General features: G+C 39.7%; 1 protein-coding gene across 1 annotated transcript; it reads left to right on the top strand.

Moving 5' to 3' along the window:
* Positions 1-1884: 1884 nt before the first annotated feature.
* LOC131237408 (uncharacterized) lies at positions 1885-24383 on the top strand. Its single transcript, XM_058235144.1, has 4 exons — positions 1885-2202; positions 19488-19593; positions 23660-23808; positions 23894-24383. Exons 1-4 carry the CDS (start codon positions 2062-2064, stop codon positions 23987-23989), a joined length of 492 nt encoding a protein of 163 aa, XP_058091127.1. The 5' UTR covers positions 1885-2061; the 3' UTR covers positions 23990-24383.
* The last annotated feature ends 696 nt before the right edge of the window (positions 24384-25079 follow it).

Genomic DNA, 25079 nt, shown 5'->3' with positions numbered 1-25079 from the left:
ACCTTGGTAGTCTCATTGAAGCATTAAGTGCAAGGTAGCTGATTTAAAGAAAATGAAGAAAACTGACTTTAAAGATCGGGAAAGCATAAAAGAAGATAATTGAAGTATGGGAGAGCATTGATTAAGCATATTAAGGAATATACATTAATGAGGCTCAATCCAATAGGTAAGGTTGTCAATTTTAGATTTCATACACTCTTCCCTTGTGTGTGATTGAATGTAAGAATTTGTGGCTTAAAGTTGAACAAGTTCTTATGTAGGCCCAGGTTCTTGTGTATGACTGAATTCACTCGACACGAGTGTACGCGTTAGTTTCTATAGGAAGCCTTTGGTGGGAATGTACGTGTAGGGCTTTGGATTAAGATTATTAGTGGTTGTTGGTTAGCTGATAGAAAACCAACTAAAGTCTCTTGCGGGAGACACCAACACCTGTGAAAATGTATTCCTCCGACATGAGAGTGTACGTGCGTCAAGTCCTTGTGTAGGCTTTTAGCGGAAGTATACACTTGAAAAGATTAGGGGTGAACTTATCGAAAACTCATAAGATACTTAAATACTAGTACACTCAAGGAGAGTGCATCCGCCAAGAGTGGAGTAGGAAAACCAAGCCATTATATATACTTGCGTTTGTAATTGGTATTTGTGCACATTTATATTTATGTTTGTGAGCTTAATTTGTTGAACTATATGAATGCATGATTAGATATATGCTAGGTATTGAATAATTAACACATCACACATATCATATTACTATCTTGTTTTATAGACTAGTTATTTATTATTGTATCATTTATAATTTATGTAATTAAATTCACTTAGCTTGAAAGCATAAGTGTTAATTACCTAATTAAGTTTAATTAGTAAATTATTTTAATTTGACAAAAATTTTAAATTGGTTAGTTCTATTCACTATCTTAAGACTTAGTCATAATTTTAAGCTTTGTAAAGTTATTATATATGTCATGATAAACAATTCATAGAATTTAAAGTGTAATTCACTTAATCTGCAACTAATATTTTGATATCTTCAACTCATCTCAATAGGAATGAACTTATGAAATGCTTGGATGGCACGTAAACATCACATTGCATTCTGGGAGTCTCAATGTTAGGCATTTGCCACCTATTTGATCCTATTTGGCGGTGGACAAAACGGATGTATGGGGTGGATATCTCACAACCATCACGGTGGCCCCACCGAGCTTCCTGTCAGGAAATGGATTGGCTGGTGTACCACACCGGCTAGATAGCTGGTGTACTGACATCAGTAAAATCTGTGGATCTCATCATGAGGTATCCAAACTGTCCATTCATTTGAAGAACTTGCCGTAAGGCTTGAAAGGCAAAAATAAGACAGATCTAACTATTAAGTGGACCACACTGCAAAAAGCAGCATGAGATTAAACGTCTATCATTGAAACCCTTTCGGGGTCACAGTCCTTTTGGATCAATATGAAATTTGTTTTTCATCTTCATCCAGGTCCTTTTGGCCTCATGAATAGATTGGATGGAAAATAAACGTGTTATGGTGGGCAATACGAATGTTTTAACGGTTAAAGTCATTCTCCCCATTGCTATTTGTGGTGTCGTCCAGTTGAGCTTTGGATATAATTAATTTTTGATTCAAGCTCTAAAAATATCTCGTAAAATTGATGAACGGTGTGGATATAATAAATACATCCTTTTGGGGGCCCTGTAACTTTGATCTCCTTTGAACCGTTCGTACAACTAAGAGCTCGAGGAGCGTCAGCGCTCGTCTTCGCACGACACGTACCTACATCAGCTATATAGCTGGTGTGTGGTACACCAGCCAGTCCGCTTCCCAATCTGCGTCCTATTGACATGTAGACTTGTGCGTGGATTTATCCGCGCTCCACACGTATTGCCACCGATCGCACGTGCGTACGTTTGATGCGCCATTTCAGGCGGTGAGAGCTACAGAGAAAGGAAGAGTTCGTATCCACCGTGAAGATTGGATCTTCTCTCGGGGAATGTAGAGTGAAATCGATTGAGATTCCCATTCTCATCTCTCTTTTTCTATCTCTCGATAGGGTTTCTGCGATGGAAGATCTGAGATCTGCAATGAACGATCACATGGATCAGATGGCAGATCTCATCGAGAAATTCACCGCCGAACTCCGCACTGGATTCCAACCTGCTTACGAAAATTTCATCGGCTTCTTCCACGCCATCAATTGGAAAGTACGTCTCATCTCTCTCTCGATCCTTTTCCTTTTTCTGTTGTAATCTTAAAATCTTTCGAAATCTTGTTATTATTTATGTTTTCCTTTTTTTGATTTTACAGAATGGAGTTTGTTTTTTGGTCATGATATGTTGAAATCTACTGGAAATTGATTGTTAGTTATAGAATGAGTAATGCTACGGCGATTTGCACAAATTTCCCTCGAAGGGTGGGTTTCGCACTTTCGTTCGATCATATCTTCGCCTGAAAAGAAAATCGTTCACCCACACCGCTGTATGCAAATTTTCACATGTAATGCTTTCTTCCCACCAACATGTCACTTGTGTAGAAAATCCGATCCGTTAAGAAGGTGGGCCACACCATACAGATCTCTTGAAGTGGAAACCAGGATTTTCAACTGATAAGACCAGCTACATCATTGTAACCATTGCACATTCGGTGGTTTTGTTCAATGCATACTTGTGGCCTAACTGATGAGCTGATTGGGCTGATTTTTCTTTGAGCAATATTTGTTCTGCAGCTGATGTTCGCATGGCTGGTGGGAACGCAAGTGCTGTATGTGAAAGTTCACATACAACAATGTATGCGAAGTTGCAAACATTTTTACCCGCTAATCATAAATAGTGCAGCACCAATTCGAAATCGGCAGATACTCATTTTCCTCAAATGTGACCCTTATCTATATCCAGACCACCCAAATTGTGTGGCACATCGTGGGTGGAGCATATCTTGAAAATCAAACTGATGGAGCAATCCTAACTAGGGCTTTCAGTGGGCTGGGCTTGGGCTGGAATAATAGACCTGAGGGCCAGACCTGGGTGTAAACTTTGAGCCTGCTCAGTAATCAGGCTGGCTCAGGCTTTTCTAAGAGCCTGGCCTAGCCTGTTTTAAGCATTTTTCTCATAGATCATGCATGATATGGCACACTTAATGAATAACCCAGTTCTAGCATAAAGTGGGTGGTTGCACTCGTGCTGTGCACATTATCATGGGCCAGGCTCAGGCCTGTTTGTTTTGGCCTGTCATGGGCCCAGGCCTAGGTATTACTTTGCCTTTCCCATTGATAGCCATATTCCTAACCTCCAAATTATGACTGTCAAACTCATGGTTAAAACTGAAATAATGAGTGGTCCATATTCAGTCGGAGAAATCAGTGGGAGCACTATCATTTTCTCAAAGTAACTTTTTGGTTAGGTTGCATAAACAATTAGGTCTACATCAATGTTGTCAAATTGTTATTGTGTCGCATATTGTAACAGCGGTTGAATTGCATATTGTTTCATAAATGGTAAGAGTTTTTATTTTTATTTTTTATTATTTTTTTTAATTTATAAATTTCTAAAAAAATTGAAAACATCTGAAAAAATATAAATAAATGCATAAAGAAATTGAAAACCCATCAATAATCCATTTGCCATCAATACACACCATGAATAGTAATTGCATATTATGATATCATCAATTGAGAACATGCATACAATATACATATCATGTGTAGAATGTAAAAGGTGTTAAAAAAAAGAAGAAAATTGGGTAAAATAATAGGAAAAATATGGAAATATTAAAAATAGCAAAAAAAAGCCTAGAAAAAATACGCTTCATTTTTCAAGTAAAATCATGTTCAAAATGTGTAAATGTTATGCAATTGACTATGGGGCTTATTGTGTGTAACTGTGTATGCCATTGCTATGATGCCGTCCAACTCACACATCAAGTGAGCCCAATTGTGATGATGGGATGTCGCAAAAATTAGATCTATCTAATCATCAAGTGTGATGCAATTGCCCCACGTCCCACACGTGCATGCTCCACACACGTGCATAAGAAAATGTCCGCTTTCCTTTTTATTAGGTTGTTCCTAATTTCCTTTCTTTCATATTTCAATGTTAGGATATTTTCTAGGAAGTAAGTATTATTAGATTTTCTTGTTTAAATGCTTTCCTATTTTAGAGATCTTTATGTTAGGAAATAAGTCTCATTAGATTTTCTTGCTTAAAGGGATCCTCTTTTTAGATTACTTATATTATGTTAGAGATTGTCTCCAAGAGGAAATCTTGTAAGCACTCATTATAAATAAGACATAAGCCCTATGGAACAAAACACAATTGAATGGAATTTTCTTTGATCAAGTTCTCTTATTTCTCTATGGTAATGTGTTGGAGAGGGGGAAGTAGTGATCTCTATTATAAGACTAGAGTATTGTTGAGCTTGATCACGGACATTGCATCTTTTCTTTTGTGATTCGAATTTTCAGTCTGGTATGTTGAATCTTATTGCAATTAGTTTCTTCCTTGATGTAGTTGCATTATTTTGGTATCAGAGCAAGTTTTGCTCTTAGAAGATACTTTTCTCCTCTTCCCCTATCTTTTTTCCCCCAACAAATTCTGTCCTAATTTTCATTCCAAACTTACACTCAATTCCCTAAACTAGCCAATTAATTCAGTCCTTCCACCATAGGCCATATATTGTCTCCATCTCACTTAAGCCATGACTCTATCTTTATCTCACTTAAGCCATCACTCTATCTCAATCTCAAATTGTACTAAACCATGCCTGTTGTTTACTTGTTGTTCAACTAGTCAAATTTGGCCAGAACTTTGCCTCTAATCCCTTATTCCCGAAGCGGTGACATAAAGTGAAACTTTGTTGCGACAACTTGGGGATGCTCGACCAACACTTGTTTCAAGTGTGGTGCTCATAGGCACTATGCAACAATGTCCTTCTCGCAATCTTCAGTTTTGCGAAGGACAAAAGGGTGAATGGTATAAAGAGAACTTTGTTGCAGACTTAGTGGAAGGTGAACATCAAAGTGATCTAGAAGATTATGATCAAGAACCCGAGGAAGGCATAAATGGCCTTAAGGAAATAAGTTATCATTTGTGGTTAAGACAATTCTGATGATGTCAAAAGAGGAGGCCCAAGAAAACTGGTTGAGAACCAATATTTTCCATAGATACATGAGTATCGTGTTAAGGTCATTGTTGAAGGAGCCAATAGTGTGTATGTGGCCTCACAAGGCATGGTAGACGAGTTGAAGTTGAAAACTCGTAAGCATCCCAAGCTGTACAAGATTGCATGGGTGAATGATACATTCATCCTTGCAACCAAGGGGTGTTTAATGAACTTTTCCTTGGGTTGTTACGAACAATTACTTTGGTGTGACATCATTCCAGCAAAAGTTACACACACAAATATTTGTGTGGTTCAAATAGCGCTCGTAGCATAGCTAAATAGTGTAAATCCCCTGTAGCGTACGCTATAGCTCTGTAGCGTGTAGTGTTCATATCATACACTACAATGTTTTTTATTTTTTTATTTTTTATTTTTATTTTATTTTTTTAAAAAGGTTTTTTAGCTTTGTTTGTTAAAATGGTGTAAAACTTACATCATGAAAACCTTAAAATATAAAGTTAAAACCAAACCTTTCTCTGTTTACATTCACTTAAAATGGTGGTGATTCTTTGTTAAAGTCAGTGTGAAACTCACACAATAAAAAAACCTTTAAAACTAAACTAAAAGAGAAAGGGTTTCGAAAGAGGGTTTTCGAAAGCTCCTCTTTGTATTGATGATATCGGTATTGTACTTAATACTTTTAATCTATCAGATTTTTTTATTTCTTTTTCATACCTGTGAGTTGTGACTAGTAGTTTCAATTAGACTATTAATTAAAGTGGTTTTCTTAGAAAGCTGTTGATGTGATAATTATTTGATTTGATTTATAACTTTATATATCTCGATTGGCTTTTGATAAGTGATAATTAATATATTTTTTTTAACATACTTATACTTGAAAAATGAATCATCTTTCAAGTATTTTTTTTTTCTTACTATTTATCATGTTTTTCCTATTTTTAAATTAAAAAATAGAAGTATTGTGTAGCTTACGCTACGCTGTTTATGCTACACGCTACACAGGGCTAAATGCTACATAACACACTACCGCTATATATACATATGTATGTATGTATGTATGTATGTATGTATTATTGGGGTGCTTATGGATATTCAACACGGATGTGTTTCATAAGGGTTTTAAGACATACAAATTTATGTACGAAGGAAAGCCTATCACTCAAACCCATGAGAGATGAGGAACACCAAGAGACCAAGTTGGCTTCCACGGTGTTGAGAATGGCTCAATTTATGTAGGAAAGTCGAAAATAGGGAATCACGTATGCTTTGGTAGGATGTAAGACTGAACCAACGGATGATGTTTTTGTCCAACCACTTGATATTTAGGACATTCTCTCTCAATTTTAGGATTTGGCCCCTGATGAACTACTCAGTGAGCTTTCACCCAGTATGACATTCAACACGCAATGGATTCGATACTCGGAGTGCCATTACCCAATCTCCCAATATACCGAATGAACCTGACAGAATATGTAGAGGTTTGTCGACAAGTGGAGGAATTGCTAGCCAAAGGTTTCATCCATGATAGCCTCAGTCTGTGTGCCGTGCCAACATTATTGACATCGAAGAAGGAATGTAGTTGGCGGATGTGTGGTGGCAGTAGCACCATTAATAAAATAACAATATCTTAAAAAAAGATAACGGTTAAGTACTGTTTTTCAATTCCATGCCTAGATGATATGCTGAACATGATGGCAAAAGCTTCAATCTCTTCGAAAATTGATTTGCGAAGCGGGTATCATAGATAAGAATTCATCTTAGGGATGAATGGAAGATCACTTTTAAAATAAAGGATGGATTGTATGAGCGGCTAGTCATGCCTTTTGACTTGACAAATGCACTCAGTACATTTATGAGGGTGATTGCTTAAATTCTACAACAATTTATAAGCATGTTTGTCTTTGTGTACTTTGACGACATCCTCATCTAATAGTCGTGTATGAGAAAATCATTTGATCCATCTTTGCTAATTAGGAAGTATTACGCCCGAGAAACTCTATATCAATTTGAAGAAGTGTACCTTCATGAGTTTTAGTAAGGTCTTTCTGGGGTTTGTCATTTCAACAAAAAGGCATGAGGGCTGATCCTGGAAAGATAAGGGCTATTGTCAGCTGGCCTACTCCCATGAATATTCATTTGATTTGGAATTTTCATGGGATACTAATGTTTTATTGAGGGTTTATCCGGAGCTTTAATTCTATCATGGAGCCCTTTATTGAATGTATGAAGGCCATTCCATTTAAGTGGACCAAAGCAACAACAAAGGCATTTCAAGAAATCAAGTGAAAAATGACGGAAGCTCTAATTCTTAGGCTTTCTGATTTTGAAAAGGTGTTGGAAGTTGCATGTGATGCATCCTACATAGGCTTAAGAGGTGTCCTTAGTTAGGAAGGACATCCGATGGCGTTCTTTACCGAAAATCTCAATGAGGCACAGAAGAAATGTTCTACATACGACATGGAATTTTATGCTGTTGTACAAGCTTTTAAACATTGGCATCATAACCTCATTCATCGGGGATTTGCGCTTTCTTCTAATCATGAGGAATTGTGTTATTTAATTTCTCAGAAGAAGTTGAGCGCAAGGCACGCTAAGTAGTGTTTATATTTAGGAGGTCACATTCAACCTGAAGGATCGGGCAATGTAAAAATAAGGTAACAGACTCCCTTAGCCGAAAATCACATCTATTATCTACCTTATTAGTCTTCTTTGTTAGGTTCGAGGAACTTTAAAGAGGTGACCCAACAGATGATGATTTTGGAAAAAGGTATTTTCAACACTCTGCTAGTTTAGGCACCGAGTACCCTAATACAGCCTGCACAATGGATACTTATTCTATGATATGAGGTTGTGTCTTCCTAAAAGCTCCTTGCAAAAGCTTGTTAAACGGGGGCTTCATTTAGGTGGCCTCGGTGGTTGCTTCAACTCTAGTTGAGGATTGTTTCTATTCACCAAGTTTGAAGAAAAGGTCAGAATTATTGTTCATCACTGTCGAGTGTGCTAACTAGGCAAAGGTAGCAACCAGAGAATATTGGTATTTATACTCGATTGCCTGTGCCGTATCCTCCATGGGAAGACATTAGCATGAATTTCGTATTGGGATTGCCTAAGATAATGTGGCTATGGCTCTATTTACGTTGTGGTTGATAGGTTTTTTAACGAGGCCCATTTCATTTTTTAAGAAGACATCATATGCCTTACACATCGCCAATGTTTTCTTTAAAGAGGTGGGTTTTTATTTATTTATTTATTTTATTTTATTTTATTTACATGGTGTTCCCAGAATTGTTGCGTTTGATCGTGATGCTAAGTTCATGAGCTAGTTCTGGCGCACCTTGTGGTCTAAGATGGGAGCTAAATTAAAGTTCTGAAGTGCTTATCATTCACAATGTGTAGATTGAGGTTGTCGGACGCAGTCTTGGAAATCTGCTTTAGTGTTTGGTTGCTAATCACATCAGCTCATAGGACATTGTGCTATCACAAGCTGAGTTTGCCTATGATAGTTTTGTGAATCGCACTATGGGACTTTCCTTTCGAAATTGTGACAAGCATGCGACCTCGATAACCTATTGCGACTCAATTGAGCGAGGATACTTAAGCTTTTGCATGACATATTAATATATGAAGAAGTTTGGTGAAAGATCACCCTTAGTAATGAAAATTTCAAAGGGCATGCAGATGTTTGACGACAATTTTGCAGACTTTTAAGAAGGAAATAAGGTCATGATACAACTCAAACCTAAGAGTTTTCTAGTGGGCTCTTATACAAAGCTCCACTACAAAAAGCAGGTCCTTATCATATTTTGAAGAAGCTAGGTGATAATGCATGTTTGATTGAGCTTTTACCCAAAATGAAGATCAACCCCATTTCAATGTGGAAGACCTTATAATTTATCTTAGACATGGTGTTGCACCAGCTCAAAGAAATCATTGAAGATGTGTTGAACAATCAAATAATTTTCATACGCCAAGGAGGGAATTAGAAGTTTCTCGTCCAGTTGAAAGGTTGACCGAGATCTGATAGCACGTGGATCTTAGAAGATGACTTCAAGCGCATCAACTTGGAGCTCTATGAGGAGTATATTGCCATTAACTTGATGGAGCCAGGTTTTTCCAAGCCGGGGGGAATTGATGCAATCGCTCCACATCCCACACTTTCACTCTCCACACATGTGCACAAGAATAAGGCCCACTTTCCTTTTTAGTTTGTTCTTGTGTTCCTTTCTATCATATTCCTATGTTAGGAAAATCTCTTATTTAGGAAATAAATATGATTTTCTTGTTTAGGTGCTTTCCTATTTTAGAGATCTCTATGTTGTTAGGAAATAAGTATTCGTAGATTTTCTTGCTTGAGGATTTTCATATTTTAGAGATCTCTAGTCACAGATCGTCTCAAAGAGGAAATCTTGTAAGCACTCATTATAAGAAAGGCATAGGCCCTATAGAATAAAACACAGTTGAATGATATTTTCTTTGAGCAAGTTCTCTTGTTTCTCTAAGGTAATGTGGTCTTTTTTGAGAAATCTCTATGGTAATGTTTTGGAGAGAGGGATGTATTGATCTCAAGTATAGACTAGAGGATTGTTAAGCTTGCTCTCATTGCATCTTTTCTCTTTAGTGATTCGAACATTTAGTTTGGTATGTTAAAACTTATTGCAATTAATTTCTTCCTTGATTTAGTTGCATTAAGGTGGGCCACAATAGAAATAATGGACACTCACCCTTCATTGTAGCGTGGTGGCCCACATGATGGTTAGATCAACCCTGCCGGATTGTACAAGTTTGATACTGAGCCACAAAATAGAAAACAATCAACAACCACCATAGAGAAGAAGAAATCAAGCATATCCAATCATCTTGTGGGCCACACCATAAAAATGAATGGCCACTCAAAAACCATAGTAGGCCCCACACAACAAGTGGTAGAACATGCTTATTCTACAATGCTGCATAGAACCGGCCTTTCTTAAGAAAAAAAAAGAAAGAAAAAATGTCAAAAAATCCTAAAAGAATAAAAATAAATAAATAACTGAGAGTCAAAGTTAGAAACATACCTCTATCTAGCTTTAAGTGAACCAAAAAATAAAAATAAAAAAAATCTCCAAAGTGTGATCTCTACAGCCTTATGGACAAGAAATGGGAGAATCTAGAACTTTTTCTTCATTTGGGCTCCAATGCCTAGAAAATTTTAGCCGAAAGATCTTCCTAGAAGGTCTATGAATGCCCTAGATTTTCATCTCGAATGGTTCTTTGGATTGAGAGAGTCGAATAGACAGATTTTTTGGGGCTAGAGGTGTATTTCGGTTGATAAGGTTAGGGCTTTTGAAAGCCCTCTTCCGAAGCCTTTTGTTTTGTAAAAGCTAGCCTTTGTTAGTTTTACACTATTTAAAATGGTAGTTACTCTTCAGCTGTACACGTGGCATGGCTCTATAGATTATTACGATTGTTAAATAGGTGTGATTCTAGAGACATGCTCCATCCATAATAGGACCCACGATTTGGATGGCTTGGATTGCTGTACTTTAGCGCAAAATGTGAGGAGGAGTCACCTCCATTTTCAAATACACGGCGAACTAACATAGCAATTACTTACCCAAAAACTTGAGAAATTTCAACTTATGCTCCACGCAATGCTATGTATAGTAAATGCTGCACACTAGAGAGTATATATAATGCAGGGGCATTTTCACACTGGGCTCAAGCGGGGTAGCCTATGAGATGCAGGGATGCACTTGGGGTGGGCGGCCCGTGTGAGGTGGGTGGCTCATGTGAGGCGGTACCCATGCGATGTGGGGCCCACAAGCGGGGTTTGGCCGAGGTCCTAATTCATGCGATGTGGGGCCTGGGCTATGACATAAGGGGATTAATTCACTATGCTTTATCAGTTCGAGCTTTTAGAATAAGTGGTTAATTGTCCTGCATCAAAGTGGTATCCGAGCGGGATGTCTTGTGTTCGAGACTCCTCACCGGGGGTGATTAATGCAGGGGCATTTTCACACCGGTCTTGAGTCGCGTAGCCTGTGGGATGCAGGGATACACTCGGGGTGGGCAGCCCGAGTGAGGCAGGTGGCTCGTGTGAGGCGGGTGGCTCGTGTGAGGCAATACTCATGTGATGTGGGGCCCACGAGGGGGTTTTGGCCGAGGTCTTAACCCATGTGATGTGGGGCTTGGGCTATGAGATGAATGGATTAATTCGCCATGCTCTATTAGTTCGAGCTTTTAGAGCAAGTGGTTAATTGTCTTGCATCAATGTGCTACACCGGATTTGTGTTGTTTGCATGTGCTATGTGGCGTTATAGTTATGCTATATGCTACATGCTATGCTACAATCGCTATTAAAAACATTGCTCTAGAATGAGACGTTCCACACCATAGAGCCCCTTAGAAATTCATAGTAATCTCCCACTTTCTTCTCTTTGTCAACTACGAGAGAATAATGAAGGGAACTCCTTAGCCAAATTTGAACCCCCTAACCAATGTCTTTCTAGAATCTAATTTTGCACCCTCCACCATCTACACCATCAATCAACATTCTCACCTTTTTTGGGATTTGATTACCATTTTGACGGATGTCCTACTGATGCGACTTATCTCCTTCCACGCATAGGATCCCCCGTCCTGAGGTTCACTACCAAATTCTGGAACTAATCACCTTCCCCCTAATCGTTATATTTTCTATAAACAACCTCTCTCCACAATGCTTCTTTCTCATCTCCAAATCTCCACCACTATTTAGCTAGGAGAGCAAATTCTTGTCCTTTGTTCTTCCTAGCCCAAGCCCTCCCTTGAATTTTGCACCTCTTTTCAATTGACAAGGTGGAACTTGTGCCCCTCTTCACGGCCTTCTTGCAGAAAATTTCTTTCTTTCTTTCTTTTCAACCTTCTTAGCCACCTTGCTTGGCATCTTAAAAAGAGAGATAATACACCGGAGGTTTGAAAGGGCAGCTTTAATGAGGCAAATTCTACCACATGGAGAAACATAAGACTTCTTCCATTTAGCCAGCTTCTTCTCAATCCAGTTAATGACCATATCCCAAAAAGAGGGGACTTTTGCACTTCCCCCAATTGGAAGACAAAAACACCCCATTGGAAGTTGATCAACTAGATAGCCCACACCCCCCAACACCCCGACTAGGGAATCCGCCTCTCCTTCTTCCGATGCTACCCCCGTTAACACACTTTTCCTCATATTAATCCTTAGTTCAGACACCGTTTCAAAGCACCACAATACCCCTTTAATATATTTCATTTGATTCCTAGTGGCCTCACATAAAGTGAGAGTATCATCCACAAAATGGAGGTGGGAGACTCTCATCTCTGGGCTACTGGTATCAAAACCTCTCACCAACCCATGGTCCTAACCTTTCTCCATAACAAGACTGAAGCCTTCCACCACCACAACAAAGAATAAGAGGGATAAGGGATCTCCTTGCTGCAACCCTCTAGAACTCCCAAAGAATCCCATGAGAGATCCGTTGAGTAGAATGGAGAAAGAGGCCGTGCGAATACATTCCTTAATCCAAGAGATCCATTTGTTTCCGTAACCCATTCTATTCATGACATAAAGCAAAACTCCCAGTTGACATGGTCATAAGCCTTTTCCATGTCCACCTTGCAAAGAAATTCTTTCTCCCTACTCTTTCATGAGTCAGTTACTTCATTGGCTACCAATATACAATCCAAGATTTGTCTCTTTTTCACAAAAGTCCCTTAAAATGGCGAAAACACCAATCCAAGGACCTCTCTTAGCCTCATCGAGAGCCTATAATCTTTAATGTTAGAAGCATCCTCAATTTTAGGAATTAACGTGAAAATCTCATTGAGGCCATTACGCAATACAAGGTGTTCCGTAACGGTAACGGTGGCCGTAACGGCCACCACCGTTACCTTTATGATATGGGGCATAACGGCTGTTATGGCCCCGTAACGGCCGTTACGGTCTCTCTTTTTTATTTTTTTATTTATTGAAAAACCTCCGAAAAACCAGTATCTGCCCCATAGCGTTGATTAAAAAGTATGAAAAACATGTGTTTGTCTTGTAATAGATCATTACAGGGCTATTATGGCCTTTATAGGGGACGTAATGTGCCGTTAATGGCAATTACGAGTCATTTTTTTCCATAACGGCTGTTACGGCCGTTACGACCCCGTAACGTGTAATGGTTACCACCGTTACCTTTATGTAACGGCCTTTATGGCACACCATGACGCAATCATGGTGTGCCGTAAAGGCCGTTACGAGACCGTAAAGGCCGTTACGTAAAGGTAACGGTGGCAACCGATACATGTTACGGGGTTGTAATGGCCGTAACAACCGTTATGGAAAAAAATAGCCCGTAATTGCCATTAACGGCATGTTACATCTCCTATAAAGGCTATAATAGCCCCGTAATGGTCTATTACGGGATATATATATATATATATATATATATATATATATATATATATATATATATATATATATATGTTTTTCATTCTTTTTAATCAACATTACGGGGAAGATACAGGTTTTTCGGAGGTTTTTTCAATAAATAAAAAAAATAAAAAGGAGAGACCGTAACGGCCGTTATAGGGCCATAACAGCCGTTATGCCCCGTATCGTAAAGGTAACAGTGGTGGCCGTTACGGCCACCGTTATCGTTACGGAACACCTTGGGCGCAATATACTTCATTATGAAACTCCTTAATATAGCACATGATATCATCGTTTATGATTTCCTGACATTCTTGAAAGAATACAAGAGAAAACCCATTTGGACATGGCACCTTATCTCTATCCATATCCCAAGCCACCTTCCTAACCTCCTGTTCAGTGAATTCCCTCTCAAGCCAAACAGCTTATGAATTGGAAATCTGCTCAAAGGAAGGCCGTCAAGCTTTGGCCTCAGGCAACCCTCTTTGGAATATAGGCGCTTGCGAAAGTCCGTGATTGCATCTCTCACCATGGGCAAGTCTTCAATATTATCATCTTGGACACGAATTTTATGAATGTGATTTGCTCTTCGCTGACCATTGGCTATCTTGTGGAACGAACTAGTATTTCCATTACGGTATTACCATCATTTAGCTGTATAGCCCATGACTTTTGCCTAACTAGCTTCTTCCCTTTTTAGGATCTGTTGATATTCAAACTTAAGAGGATTCCGTGAGTAGCTTCCCTATCTTCCAGCAAAACAACCCCCCCACGTCACTAATAATGCTGACTGAGTTCCTTTTCCCTTTCGTCAGCCCCATAGGTGACTTTATTCCAATCCTTCAATCTGGATTTTATGGACTGCAACTTTTTTCGTGATTTGAAACCTGGCCCATCCTTTAACCGCGGGATTATTCTGCCACCCTCTAATCGTCTCCACAAACCCAGGTTGCTTTACCCACCAATTTTAGAATTGAAAGGGAGATGGATTGCTCAAAATGCCTGACAATTCAAGGCAAATGGGAGTGTGGTCTGACATCGCCTGCGGGAGAGGCTATTGCACCACCGCAAGAAATGGTTTTCTCACTCAGGGAAATAAGAACCTGTCAAGCTTGCGCACGACGAGCCATTCTTGGTTATTTGACCAAGTAATGCAGCCCATGCTTAGAGAGAGATCAATGAGGTTGTTAGTATCCACAAGCTCAGTGAGCTTCCTCATGGAAGTTGTAATTATACTTCTTTCCAACTTCTCATATTCAAGCTGGAATGTATTGAAATCTTCACTGATGCACCAATGAAAATTCCACCTATTTTTCTCAGATAATTCCTTCCAAAATTTACTTCTTAACCTAGATTTGTTTAGACCATTCATAGCTGTAAGTGCCCACATGAAATCTTCACCGATCCTATGGCATCTCGGAGACAGAGAATAGGATCCCTTATACTCTTATGAAAATGTCACCAAATCATCATTCCATAAAGCAATTCACCCTCCCTCCCGCACACACAAAAAGAGGGCAGAAGGGCATAATTCTTGCTTGGCAATTCCCACAGCTCATTAGCTATACAACCTGAAACCTCCTCTAACTTTGATTCTTGAAGAAGTGCAATATTTGCCTTGTGTCTACACAACAAATCTTTCACTGCCCTCCTATGGTCTCTTCCACTAAGACCGTGGGCATTCCATGAGATGACCTTCATTTACAACTTTGAGCTTTTGTGCCAGTCAATCTGTATCCCATTCTTCTGGCATAGTTTTGTTGGATCAAAGATCAGCAGGTGATCCGTCCTTTCTCCTCTGCCGTGCCTCCGTCAACGACAATGCCGCTGTTGGCTGTTTCTTACTGCACCACTTCCCAAACTGAACATGTGCCCAGTGGTTTCCCTTCTTATCCTTCTGATTTCCAGCCCTCTTTTTCGCAATTGCTTGAGTTTGGTGCCTGGATGCTACCCCCCCGCTCTCTCTCTCTCTCTCTCTCTCTCTCTCTCTCTCTCTAACTATCGAACTCTGCCTGACCCCCTCTGCTTAACTCCTCCAAATCCAGATTATTTTCTGATCTGATGTGTCCAGGTTTTCCTTAGATTTTCTGTAGAATCTCTTATCTCTTTTTATCACAACTGGTTGCTTTCCACATTGTCCACTACCTTTGAAACCAACTCATTTTTGTGATTTTGACCATGGAACTGATCTGAATGGAATTGGCAAATCCAATTGGTCTTTGGATTGCAACGATATGGATTGAGAATCTGAAGAGGATGGGGTCTTGGGAGATCCCATTTCGCACTGAGCTCCTGTTCCTGTCGACTAATGAACTGAGTCTCTGCCTATGTTAGCTCTGTTTTCAACTATATCAATGTTACAAATGTCTACCATATCTTCCGTTGCGATCTGTGGTTCTGTGTTTCCATCTGGCAGGCGCTTCAAAATTGTGAAGTTCCGACCATCGTTCTCTTTGAGCCCATCCTTCTCTGAGACCATTGCTACTGCACCTAGTAAACCTGATCAGATTAAATCGATGAAAGAGTATCTGGCCCGTGATTTAGCCTTCCTATGGCAAGGCACGCCATTCTGAAGTTAAAACTGGCACTTACGGTGGCATTCTTCTCAGCTTCAGTGGTCTTTTTCTCAACTATGCTGTTTCATGCCCCAATTTGATACGATTCTTCGAAACTGATACCCATTTCTCGCCATCGAGAGTATTGGTTCGACATCTCATTTTGCCATCTCCCTTTATCTCGCAAAAAAAATATACTCTTCTTAAGAGCCATCTTGCCCCTATTCTGCCAACATGTCACCTCTCCACTGCTTTATCCCTATACCAAGAGGGCGACAACTTTTCCTAGGGAGATGAGAATGACTCTGGCATGACACCTAATTCGCCCCCTTTTATGAACAGTAAGTGTTTTTTGCATTTAGACTCCTTCCTCCAGCTTCCCCCTGCAGGCCTACACATTCTTCATGCCTCAGTGCTCTGCGCCATATGCCTTATCAGGCCTTTCTTCCATCTCAGTTCTCCACATGGTTGATTTCTGTCCATGTCATCTTCTTCTCCTTCAACTGTTCTTCCTCACGTGGCATCTCCAAAGCATGGTCGTCCCTCCTTCCAGGTCATTTCTGCCTTTGAGCGATCTTGCCACCCTGTATCTGTGCCTGCAGATGAGTCTCCTTCCTCCCGTAATTTCTCTGTATAAAGATTTCTGATCAACTATAAGGAGAACTGGATTGGAAGTCTCCACCAACCAGTCTATAAGGACTTCTGTCTTCCCAATTCCATTTTCTCTCTGTAGATGATTCTGGATTGATTTCCCTTACCTCTCCAAAACACAAGCCCAGAACAAGAAATGTATCAATTTCACATGCATGGCGTGGAACCCCGCAAACTTTCAACCAGATTGTGCAATCTGCTGAGCCTATTTCCTCGCTCCATCTTTGTATATCGCTGATCAGGACACCCATTTTCCCATCTTCTTGCAATATTTTAAGAGCCTCCCTCTCTGAAGGAAGGATAATTAGAATTGAGCTATAATCGATCTTCTTGATCCCCACCTGAATAGCCACATCCCAGTGTTCCGCTATCCACTTCTGACTATTTGCCATCGAGTATCTGTCAAAATCCACTCTTCCAATCACAAAGGATTTCAGTACCTTTCTGTCACCAACGATTCCTTCACTAGCACCTTCATTGCCATTAACCAATTCTTTACTTGCCCTAGCCTTCTGACCTGTATAGGCACCAGATGCTGCGGCCGAATAAGAGATTGGCCTATGTGAACCCAGATCCTGATTCTGAGTCTCATGAGAAGATGACCTTTCTGCCCTTGTTGGGATGTTCGCTCGAGTAGACATAGGACTTGCATCTACTTCTCTCATCGGCTTCTTGAATTTAGCCAGATTTACTGTAAGGTTCTAGCCTTACACTGCTTTCCCATTGAGCATATTAATGGCTCTATTCGCCTCCTCCCAATACCTGAATTTAACAAAGGTGAACCTCCTCAACTTGCTTGAATCCCTAGTCCTAGGCACCACCATTTCCACCGGCTTTTCGTTTTTACCAAATACTTTTGCAACATCCTCTACCCCCCATTTAGGACTTAAGCGAGCCCTGAACACAGTGAAAGGGCCATTTCTTGAACTATTCGTCTTCTGATGGACCACTTTCCACTAAAATCTCGCATTGGCCGTTACTAGCTAAACAAGAGGATTTCTCTGACATGTGACCCACCCTGCATGGGTTCCGCTAGATTAACATATGCAACAATGGATGCGGAGGCATCTGGCACATACCCTTGATTCATAGTGTTCGCAGGTGTCATTTGACATCAGCATTGGGGGAACATGTCTGAGAGAAAGTATACTAGACAACTACCATCCTTCAAAAGGGTGGAGGCATTGTTTGGTGAAATCAATAGTTGCGATGGTTTTTTCCAAAAAAATCCCGATTTCTTTTAACATGCAGGTGAATAGCATGTAGGATAAGTGTTTTCTACAACGACTTTAGAGGAACCATCATTGCTTTTGCCTTTTGAAGAAAATCTTTGATACTTTGGCAGGGTATGGGAGTTGATACATGGTTGACAGAAGTAAGGGATTAGGGATAGTTTAATTGATCTGATTCTTGCACTATGACCTACCTACAGTGGGTCATGCAATTCAGACTGTTTATTTGGACTTTCGCTGTGATACGCACACAAGTTGCCTGTTTAACAATGATCGCACTTGCCAGATTATTAAGTAATAACACTCCTTTCGCGAATCGCAACCCCATCTTCTGCAACGCTATCTTTTCAATAAAAATATAAATAAATAACTATTAAATACTAGTTTCTTTCTTTCTTTCTTCTTCTTGTTCGTCCAACTTAAACTGCAAAGCCTGTAGAGATGAGGGAGGGAGGGACGGAGGGAGAGAGATCGATCAATCTGTTCCCCATCTATGCACTGACTTCCCTTTTTTTGAATTGTGCGAGTCCTGTTTACTTAGTGGGTCTAGGGAGGGAGCGGATATTTGTTCCCCATCTATGTGCACTGACTTCCCTTTATTTTATTTTATTATTTTTTTACTGTTCCCAATCTATGTACCGACATCCTTTTTTTTTTTTTTTTGCTACTTTGAGTCCGAGACTCTTTGGTGACTCAGACAAATCAGCCCCAAGTTGGATGAATCCGGGTTCAACTCCATTCAGTCACCCAGTTGGTGACCAGGCTGAGTTGACTTGTACATGTCCTAGGTCAACTCATCGGGTTGGCGAACCATGCATTTAATGTCTGATTGCTAATGAAGCTATTGTAGATTTGTACTTGAATGTGTAAATTGGTTGGGCATTTACAAGTCACTTTTTAAAGAGTGCATGTTAGTGAAGAGTTGCATATGAAAGGGTTGCATCCAATAAGTAGAATGTAGATTTCCTCATCAACTATCATACGGTGCTTGCTTCCCCAACCAATTCATCATCTCTCAGTAAGGATGTCATTTGAGATGCAACCAAGAGTATGAGTACGATTTCCTAAAACTCATTGAACTGCAGTGTTGGTGTCTACTGTCTACCCAGTCAATCTAATTTCTTCATATTTTGTATTTTTACCTTCTGTCAGTTTCCGATTAAAAAAAGACCCAGTAGTGAATTGAATGAATGCATATTCGTTTGTGGTACCTGATACGCATTACTGTGTGATGTTTTGTTCTTGTATTATCTTCTATCTGTGACCTGAGCTTTTCTTTTAACAATCTTCATGTCATATTTTTAAATGCATGCTTTGATGATAGATCTTTTATTGTTCAGTTGCGATATTATATTTGTAAATTTGTCAATGTGCTATGTTAGTCATTCTCTGGTTGTAAGATCTGTTTTGTGCCCTTATAGTTGTCATTCCTAATTGGCCCTCTCTTCTTGTTTGTTGTGCCCAGACAGTAAGTTATTATTCCTAATTGGTTCTCTTTTGTTTTTTGGTTGCTTCTACAGGAACCTTGGTTGATTTGCTTAATATCATTCCATGTTACTTTGCTGTTGACGACTATTATTTCAAGGAGGAATATCAACTTCCAAATGTTCTTGTTCCTCATGGCATGTAGGCTTCTGCGCCGTCTCTCTCTCTCTCCCTCTCTCTCTCTCTCTCTCTCTCTCTCTCTCTCTCTCTCTCAAATACTCAGTATTCTAGGCCTGTTGCTTACAAATTAGGGGGAAAAAAGGAAAAAAAAAGATATATGTGAGAAGTTCCTCTATTGCTAATCAAGTAAAAAGATGCCCATCTCCTACAACTTCTGTTGGTTATGCGAGGAGAAGGATAATCTCCTTTCCCATCCGAGTGCATTTGGAGTCATCCTTGATCCATAAGCTCACTGGTAATACCACAATGAGAAAATCTTATTCCTTCTTGTAGAGAAAAGAGCTTCACCTCCATGCTGGACCCATAGCAAGGCACAATGTTGTACCTTACTCATCCAGTTTTTATCTTTCTGAACGTGCAAAAACTGAGTTTTACCTCACCCCTTATAGGCACCTCCCAGATGCCCTTACGCCTTGATTCTGGAGAATGGTTGTTTGCACATGCCACTCTAGGTTATTGATGCACTAGCAATTGACATTCTCCTGAAGCATTGTTGTAGTCTAGCATGATCCAACTTGTTTAGCATTATTGCTCTAGTCAAAACTAAAAGATGAGAGGAAGCTCCAAAAGATCCCCAGTCTTTCCTCCATATATCCAATGAGATGGCTGGAAGAATATCTCACTCCTTTATTTCTTGTAGCTGGATGCAACCTGTTACAAACACATTGACATAATGGTGAGAAAGAAACCGAACAGGAGGAAAAGGACATTCTGTACCTATTTTGCCTAACAGCATTAAAGGGGAAGACTCGATTGCCAGTTTCATTTTATTGGTTGCAAAAAACACAAAAAGTTGCAACAGGTTCAATATGAGATTGGATTTTGTTTTACTTTCTCAAAGACACTTCCTAGGACAAGATGGAGCTAAACCTGAATCCACTGGGAAAGAATGATCATCCTTGGAAAGAGTCACCTCAAAGGAATCCAACTTGACAAAGTCCATGTCGAATTTTGTGTTTCTTTGATTGTACAGTGACCAAACATGTCTACACTTTTGATGCAGCTGAAATCTGAATATGCATAATGTTACTACCTGAGCAGGGTATCAGAAGTTCAATATGAGAGTCACATTAGCTTGAAGTGAAAAAGGTGATCATGACCATAGATAGTTCTCCGACCTAAATAGGACAAGAGGGTGGCAAGGACTCGGATTAGCCTCTTCACAGGCTTTTGGCCTAGGTTAACTTACCGAAAGGGTCAATGGTATTTGAGATAAACTCAGGAAGCTTTGCATGCTAGATGCGACTATCGGGAAGCTTTGCATGCTAGATGTGACTATTTTCTCTCAGCTATCTTTGTTTCCCAACTAGACACCAAAGCTGGCTAAAAGTACACCTATCTGTACGTTGCTTCAAAAGAACTCGCACTTTCCTGGCATAATGAGTAAATAGTTTCCATAGATACTACAGCTGCTAGATGCAGGAAGATGGAAGAGATGTGGTGGCTTTTGGAAGAGATGCCATATTCGCTGTGGGCCAAATTGCCTATTAACACTTTGCATGTTGTGCTGATGAATCTTGCTCATGCTTAAATGATGTTCGTTCATAGGCACTTCTTTGATGTTGATTTCGTGCTTGGCTGGGGCATCTCTTGCTTAGTGATTCACCTGTCTCATTCAATACATTTGAGCATTTAATAATCGCAAAAAGACATGGTTGATCTTGGTTCAGGCTGTTTTTTTTTTTCTCTTCGTTTCTTCTCGTCTTCTTCTTCTTCTTCTGCCTATTTTTTTTTGGTCGGCTTGAAGGAGGCATGAGTCTAGATGCTTTTGTTGAGAGCACTGGTTTTCGTTTGAGAACATTATATTGTAAGGTGGCGGACACTATAGCTGGGCAGGCCAATGGGCTTTCAATGCCAAAACCATAATGGGCGGGCTTGAGCCTAACTTTATACCCCATCGTCTCGGGCTGTCCTGAGTTTATGAGCCTACCAAAATAATGGGCTGGTGCTGGACTTTACCGCTAGGCCCATGTGGAACAGGGCTTATGGGCTGGGCGTGGGCTTTACTAGAAGGCTTGATGGGCTATCATTAGTTCACACTACATTTTCTTTTAAAGATTTATTAGCCTGTACTATATTACAATATTTGCGTATATTATACTGATTATGTTAGCAGTCATATAGTCAGAATTACTTACTGAATGCAAATTTAATCAATGTTTTTTGTTGCCAGTATTTACCATTTGTATGTTAAAAAGTTATGAATGTGTTATATGTTGCCAATATAATGATGTTTTCTTGCAAATGTTTTTGAAAATGGGTTGAGAATAATTAAGACAATTCCATAAATTTCGGCAACTCATTGGTGTACTTATGTAACATACATGCACACCAATCTAGTTTGCAATGGAGCACAGACCAAGAATCATACCCATGAGATGAAAATATGATTTTCTTATAGTCACAAAGCATTCATTATATGTTGCCAATATAATGATGTTTTCTTGCAAATGTTTTTGAAAATTGGTTGAGAATAATTGAGACAATTCCATAAATTTCGGCAACTCATTGGTGTACTTATGTAACATACATGCACACCAATCTAGATTGCAATGGAGCACAGACCAAGAATCATACCCATGAGATGAAAATATGATTTTCTCATGGTCACAAAGCATTCATGAAGGATATAAAGAGTAGAACTTCAGGAAATGCTTTGTTTATAATCTGAAATTTGTTGGTATCTGTTTCTCTGTCCGTTGTGATAGATCTCGTTTTTGGGTATCCATGGATGTGAATTTTTTTGGGAGGTTTTCAAATCCTGGGGTTTTTCTTGGGATGTGTGCAGAAAATAAAAATAAATAGAGAAAAATAAGAAAATGGGGTTGGGAAAAAAGTAGGCCCTCAGTACAGAGGGCGGCCTTCTTTAGGGAAAAATATATCCCTAAAATGCATGCAGGTATCTCAAGGACTTCATGGTATTTTCACTTTGACAATATTCAGAAATATCATGAGATTTTATTTTGTTTTTGTTTTTGTTTTTTGTTTGTGTTTTTTTTTTTTTTTTTTTTCGAATTTTTAAATATGATGAGAAGTTTGTGATGTTATCAAAAGGTTGACAATGTTTGTCAACATGCTCATGCACCCGTGGTCAAGGTATGCCAAATGGGTAATGTTGGCCAGTTATGACAAGGGCCGTAATGAGCCATTTTTTTCCTTGCAATAGCTGTTATTGCTATTTTGGCCCTGTAACGCGTAACGGTTACCACCGTTACCGCTACATAACGGCCATTTTGGCATACCTTGCCTGTGGGGGTCCAGTTCCAGATTCCATGTTACCCAACAAGCAACTTCTTGAAGTAGCTACATTTATATGTAAACTTTATAACCATTGCATTGAAAATGAGGAGCTTTGCTAGGTGCACGTGCATGTACAATAAAGCTCATGTACACGCCATACATGTGCCAACATGGCTCACAGGTGCGAGTTCCGGTCCATCCATCAGATTGGTCTGACCTTACCTTGCCTGTGGGGGTCGGGTTCCAGATTCCATGTTACCCAACAAGCAACTTACTTCTTGAAGAAGCTACATTTATATGTAAACTTTATAACCATTGCATTGAAAATTAGGAGCTTTGCTAGGTGCACGTGCATGTACAATAAAGCTCATGTACACGCCACACATGTGCCAACATGGCTCACAGGTGTGAGTTCTGGTCCATCCACCAGATTGGTCTGACCTTACAAGCGGATGGGTTAGGAAACCAAGCTTTTCAGAGCTGTACATTTGTTTTGCGAACTTTTGCCACCTGGTGAGTGGATTGACCTGATTCTTGGACCAGGCATCAATTTAGTGGTGCTGTTCTGATGGATGGATTTGATCTCAGACCTCTCATGCCATGCTGGCACGAGTTGCATGCACACGTGTGTGTGCTTGGCAAAACTCAAAAAGGGTTATGAAGTGTTCATAGCATTTCGGCCAGTCATATGCTCGAGTAACTGTCTTATTTTATTAAAAAAATACAACTGGAGTATTGAATTATGTTAATGTTCTAACATCCGATCAACTACTGTTGTGATGTGCAGTGACGGGTGTTTATCTTGCTGAGAAGATCAACAGTTTCCTAGGGAACAATTGGAAACGTTTTGCTGGCCAGAACTACTTCGATCCACATGGCCTATTTCTCTCAGCACTCTGGTCGGGACCTCTTCTGTTCATCTCAATCATAATCCTGGTCAGTGACCATTATCTCCTTGCTCTTCTCCATCTCTCTTATTTCCAAGACCTTGCATATTGAGCTCCATTTTCTGTCTGTGCAGGTAAACACCCTTTTTTCATTATGCCAACTTATCGTCAGGTGGAAAAGAGCGGAACTCAGACATCGGGCTAGGCTTTCTCATGGCAAGGAGGATTGATATCCGTCCTATGTTGCACTCGCAGTTTATGTTCTTCCTATCAGCCCTTTAAAATCATCAGCCTTTGCTTTCCAGTGTTTAAGAGGGTTTTTGGCAATTTGGGTTGTGAAAAGCTAGTTTCAGCATCATCTGGGGTTCTTCCATTTTCTGTCTTCTGTGCTTGTTTCTGTTTATGTAGGATTTAGAAGATTAAAGAGTGTAGATTGTCGGTGGATAGGCATGGATACAGTGAGGGTGGTTTTTTGGTTATTTGAAAATATTAATTGTTAGTTATGATTAGGTTAGTACATCAAGGGTGCTAGAATCTATGATCTGATTATCTTGTCAATTTCATGTCGTGTTTCCATGGGTTTTGATTCACACAACTATAATAACCTGACATTACAAAATTGTTGCCCGCATCTGTCTTGTCCATTATTTCATTTGGAGAATTATAGGCTCCATCCTGAGCTTAAAGAAACTTTCATCTGCCCATGCATGCTGGATTTTGACATGTGTGGAACATGTGTGATCTAGAATGTTGATCTGTCCTCATGGCTGGGGGATGTGCTGAAAAATCATGCAGATGGGGAGATCTTTTAAACCATTTGATTGCTTGCCTATTTTCTGCTGGATGTTGACTGCCTGTGTAATTTTTGTATCATTTTCTGGTCAGTGATTGAGCGGTTGCGATCATCCAATCTCGGCCACTTCCATCGGTAGCAGTGCGGATCATAACAATGATTTGGTTTCTGAACAAAACCACGGACTCCCATGTGCGCAAAATCCTGGACAGCAGCTTTTGTTTTTTTGATGATTGGGAGGCACCTGATGAGTGCTTGGCAAATCTTCAAAAAGAGAAACTTTTCTAAAAGTAAAAGAAGTTATCCTTTGTAGTAAATGGTCTACCATTGCCATAAATGCTCCTCAAGCTAATCTAAATACAAAGCAAATCCATGAATTTGAAAAGTTTATTGATTTACCAAATTCACATTTCCTTTATCCCAAACAGAGCCTCAAGGATTAACATTTGTGGGCTTTTGCAAGTGATGCTGTTTTTTAATAGTCCTATGGCTGATGAACTTAAGTTGTGTACACTTGCCTTTTTTAC

The sequence above is a fragment of the Magnolia sinica genome, chromosome 2, assembly GCF_029962835.1.
Source record: "Magnolia sinica isolate HGM2019 chromosome 2, MsV1, whole genome shotgun sequence".
Taxonomy (NCBI): Eukaryota; Viridiplantae; Streptophyta; class Magnoliopsida; order Magnoliales; family Magnoliaceae; genus Magnolia; species Magnolia sinica.
The sequence above is the reverse complement of the archived record's forward strand: the minus strand, read 5'-3'. Positions and strand labels throughout refer to the sequence as shown.

What these genes read in the sequence shown, in the direction of transcription:
- LOC131237408 (XM_058235144.1), top strand. Translation starts at nt 2,062, where the DNA reads ATGGAAGATCTGAGATCTGCAATGAACGATCACATGGATCAGATGGCA. An exon ending in GTTCTTGTTCCTCATGGCAT is followed by an intron (nt 19,594 to 23,659) that starts GTAGGCTTCTGC and finishes TGTGATGTGCAG; the next exon opens with TGACGGGTGTTTATCTTGCT. An exon ending in TCATCTCAATCATAATCCTG is followed by an intron (nt 23,809 to 23,893) that starts GTCAGTGACCAT and finishes CTGTCTGTGCAG; the next exon opens with GTAAACACCCTTTTTTCATT.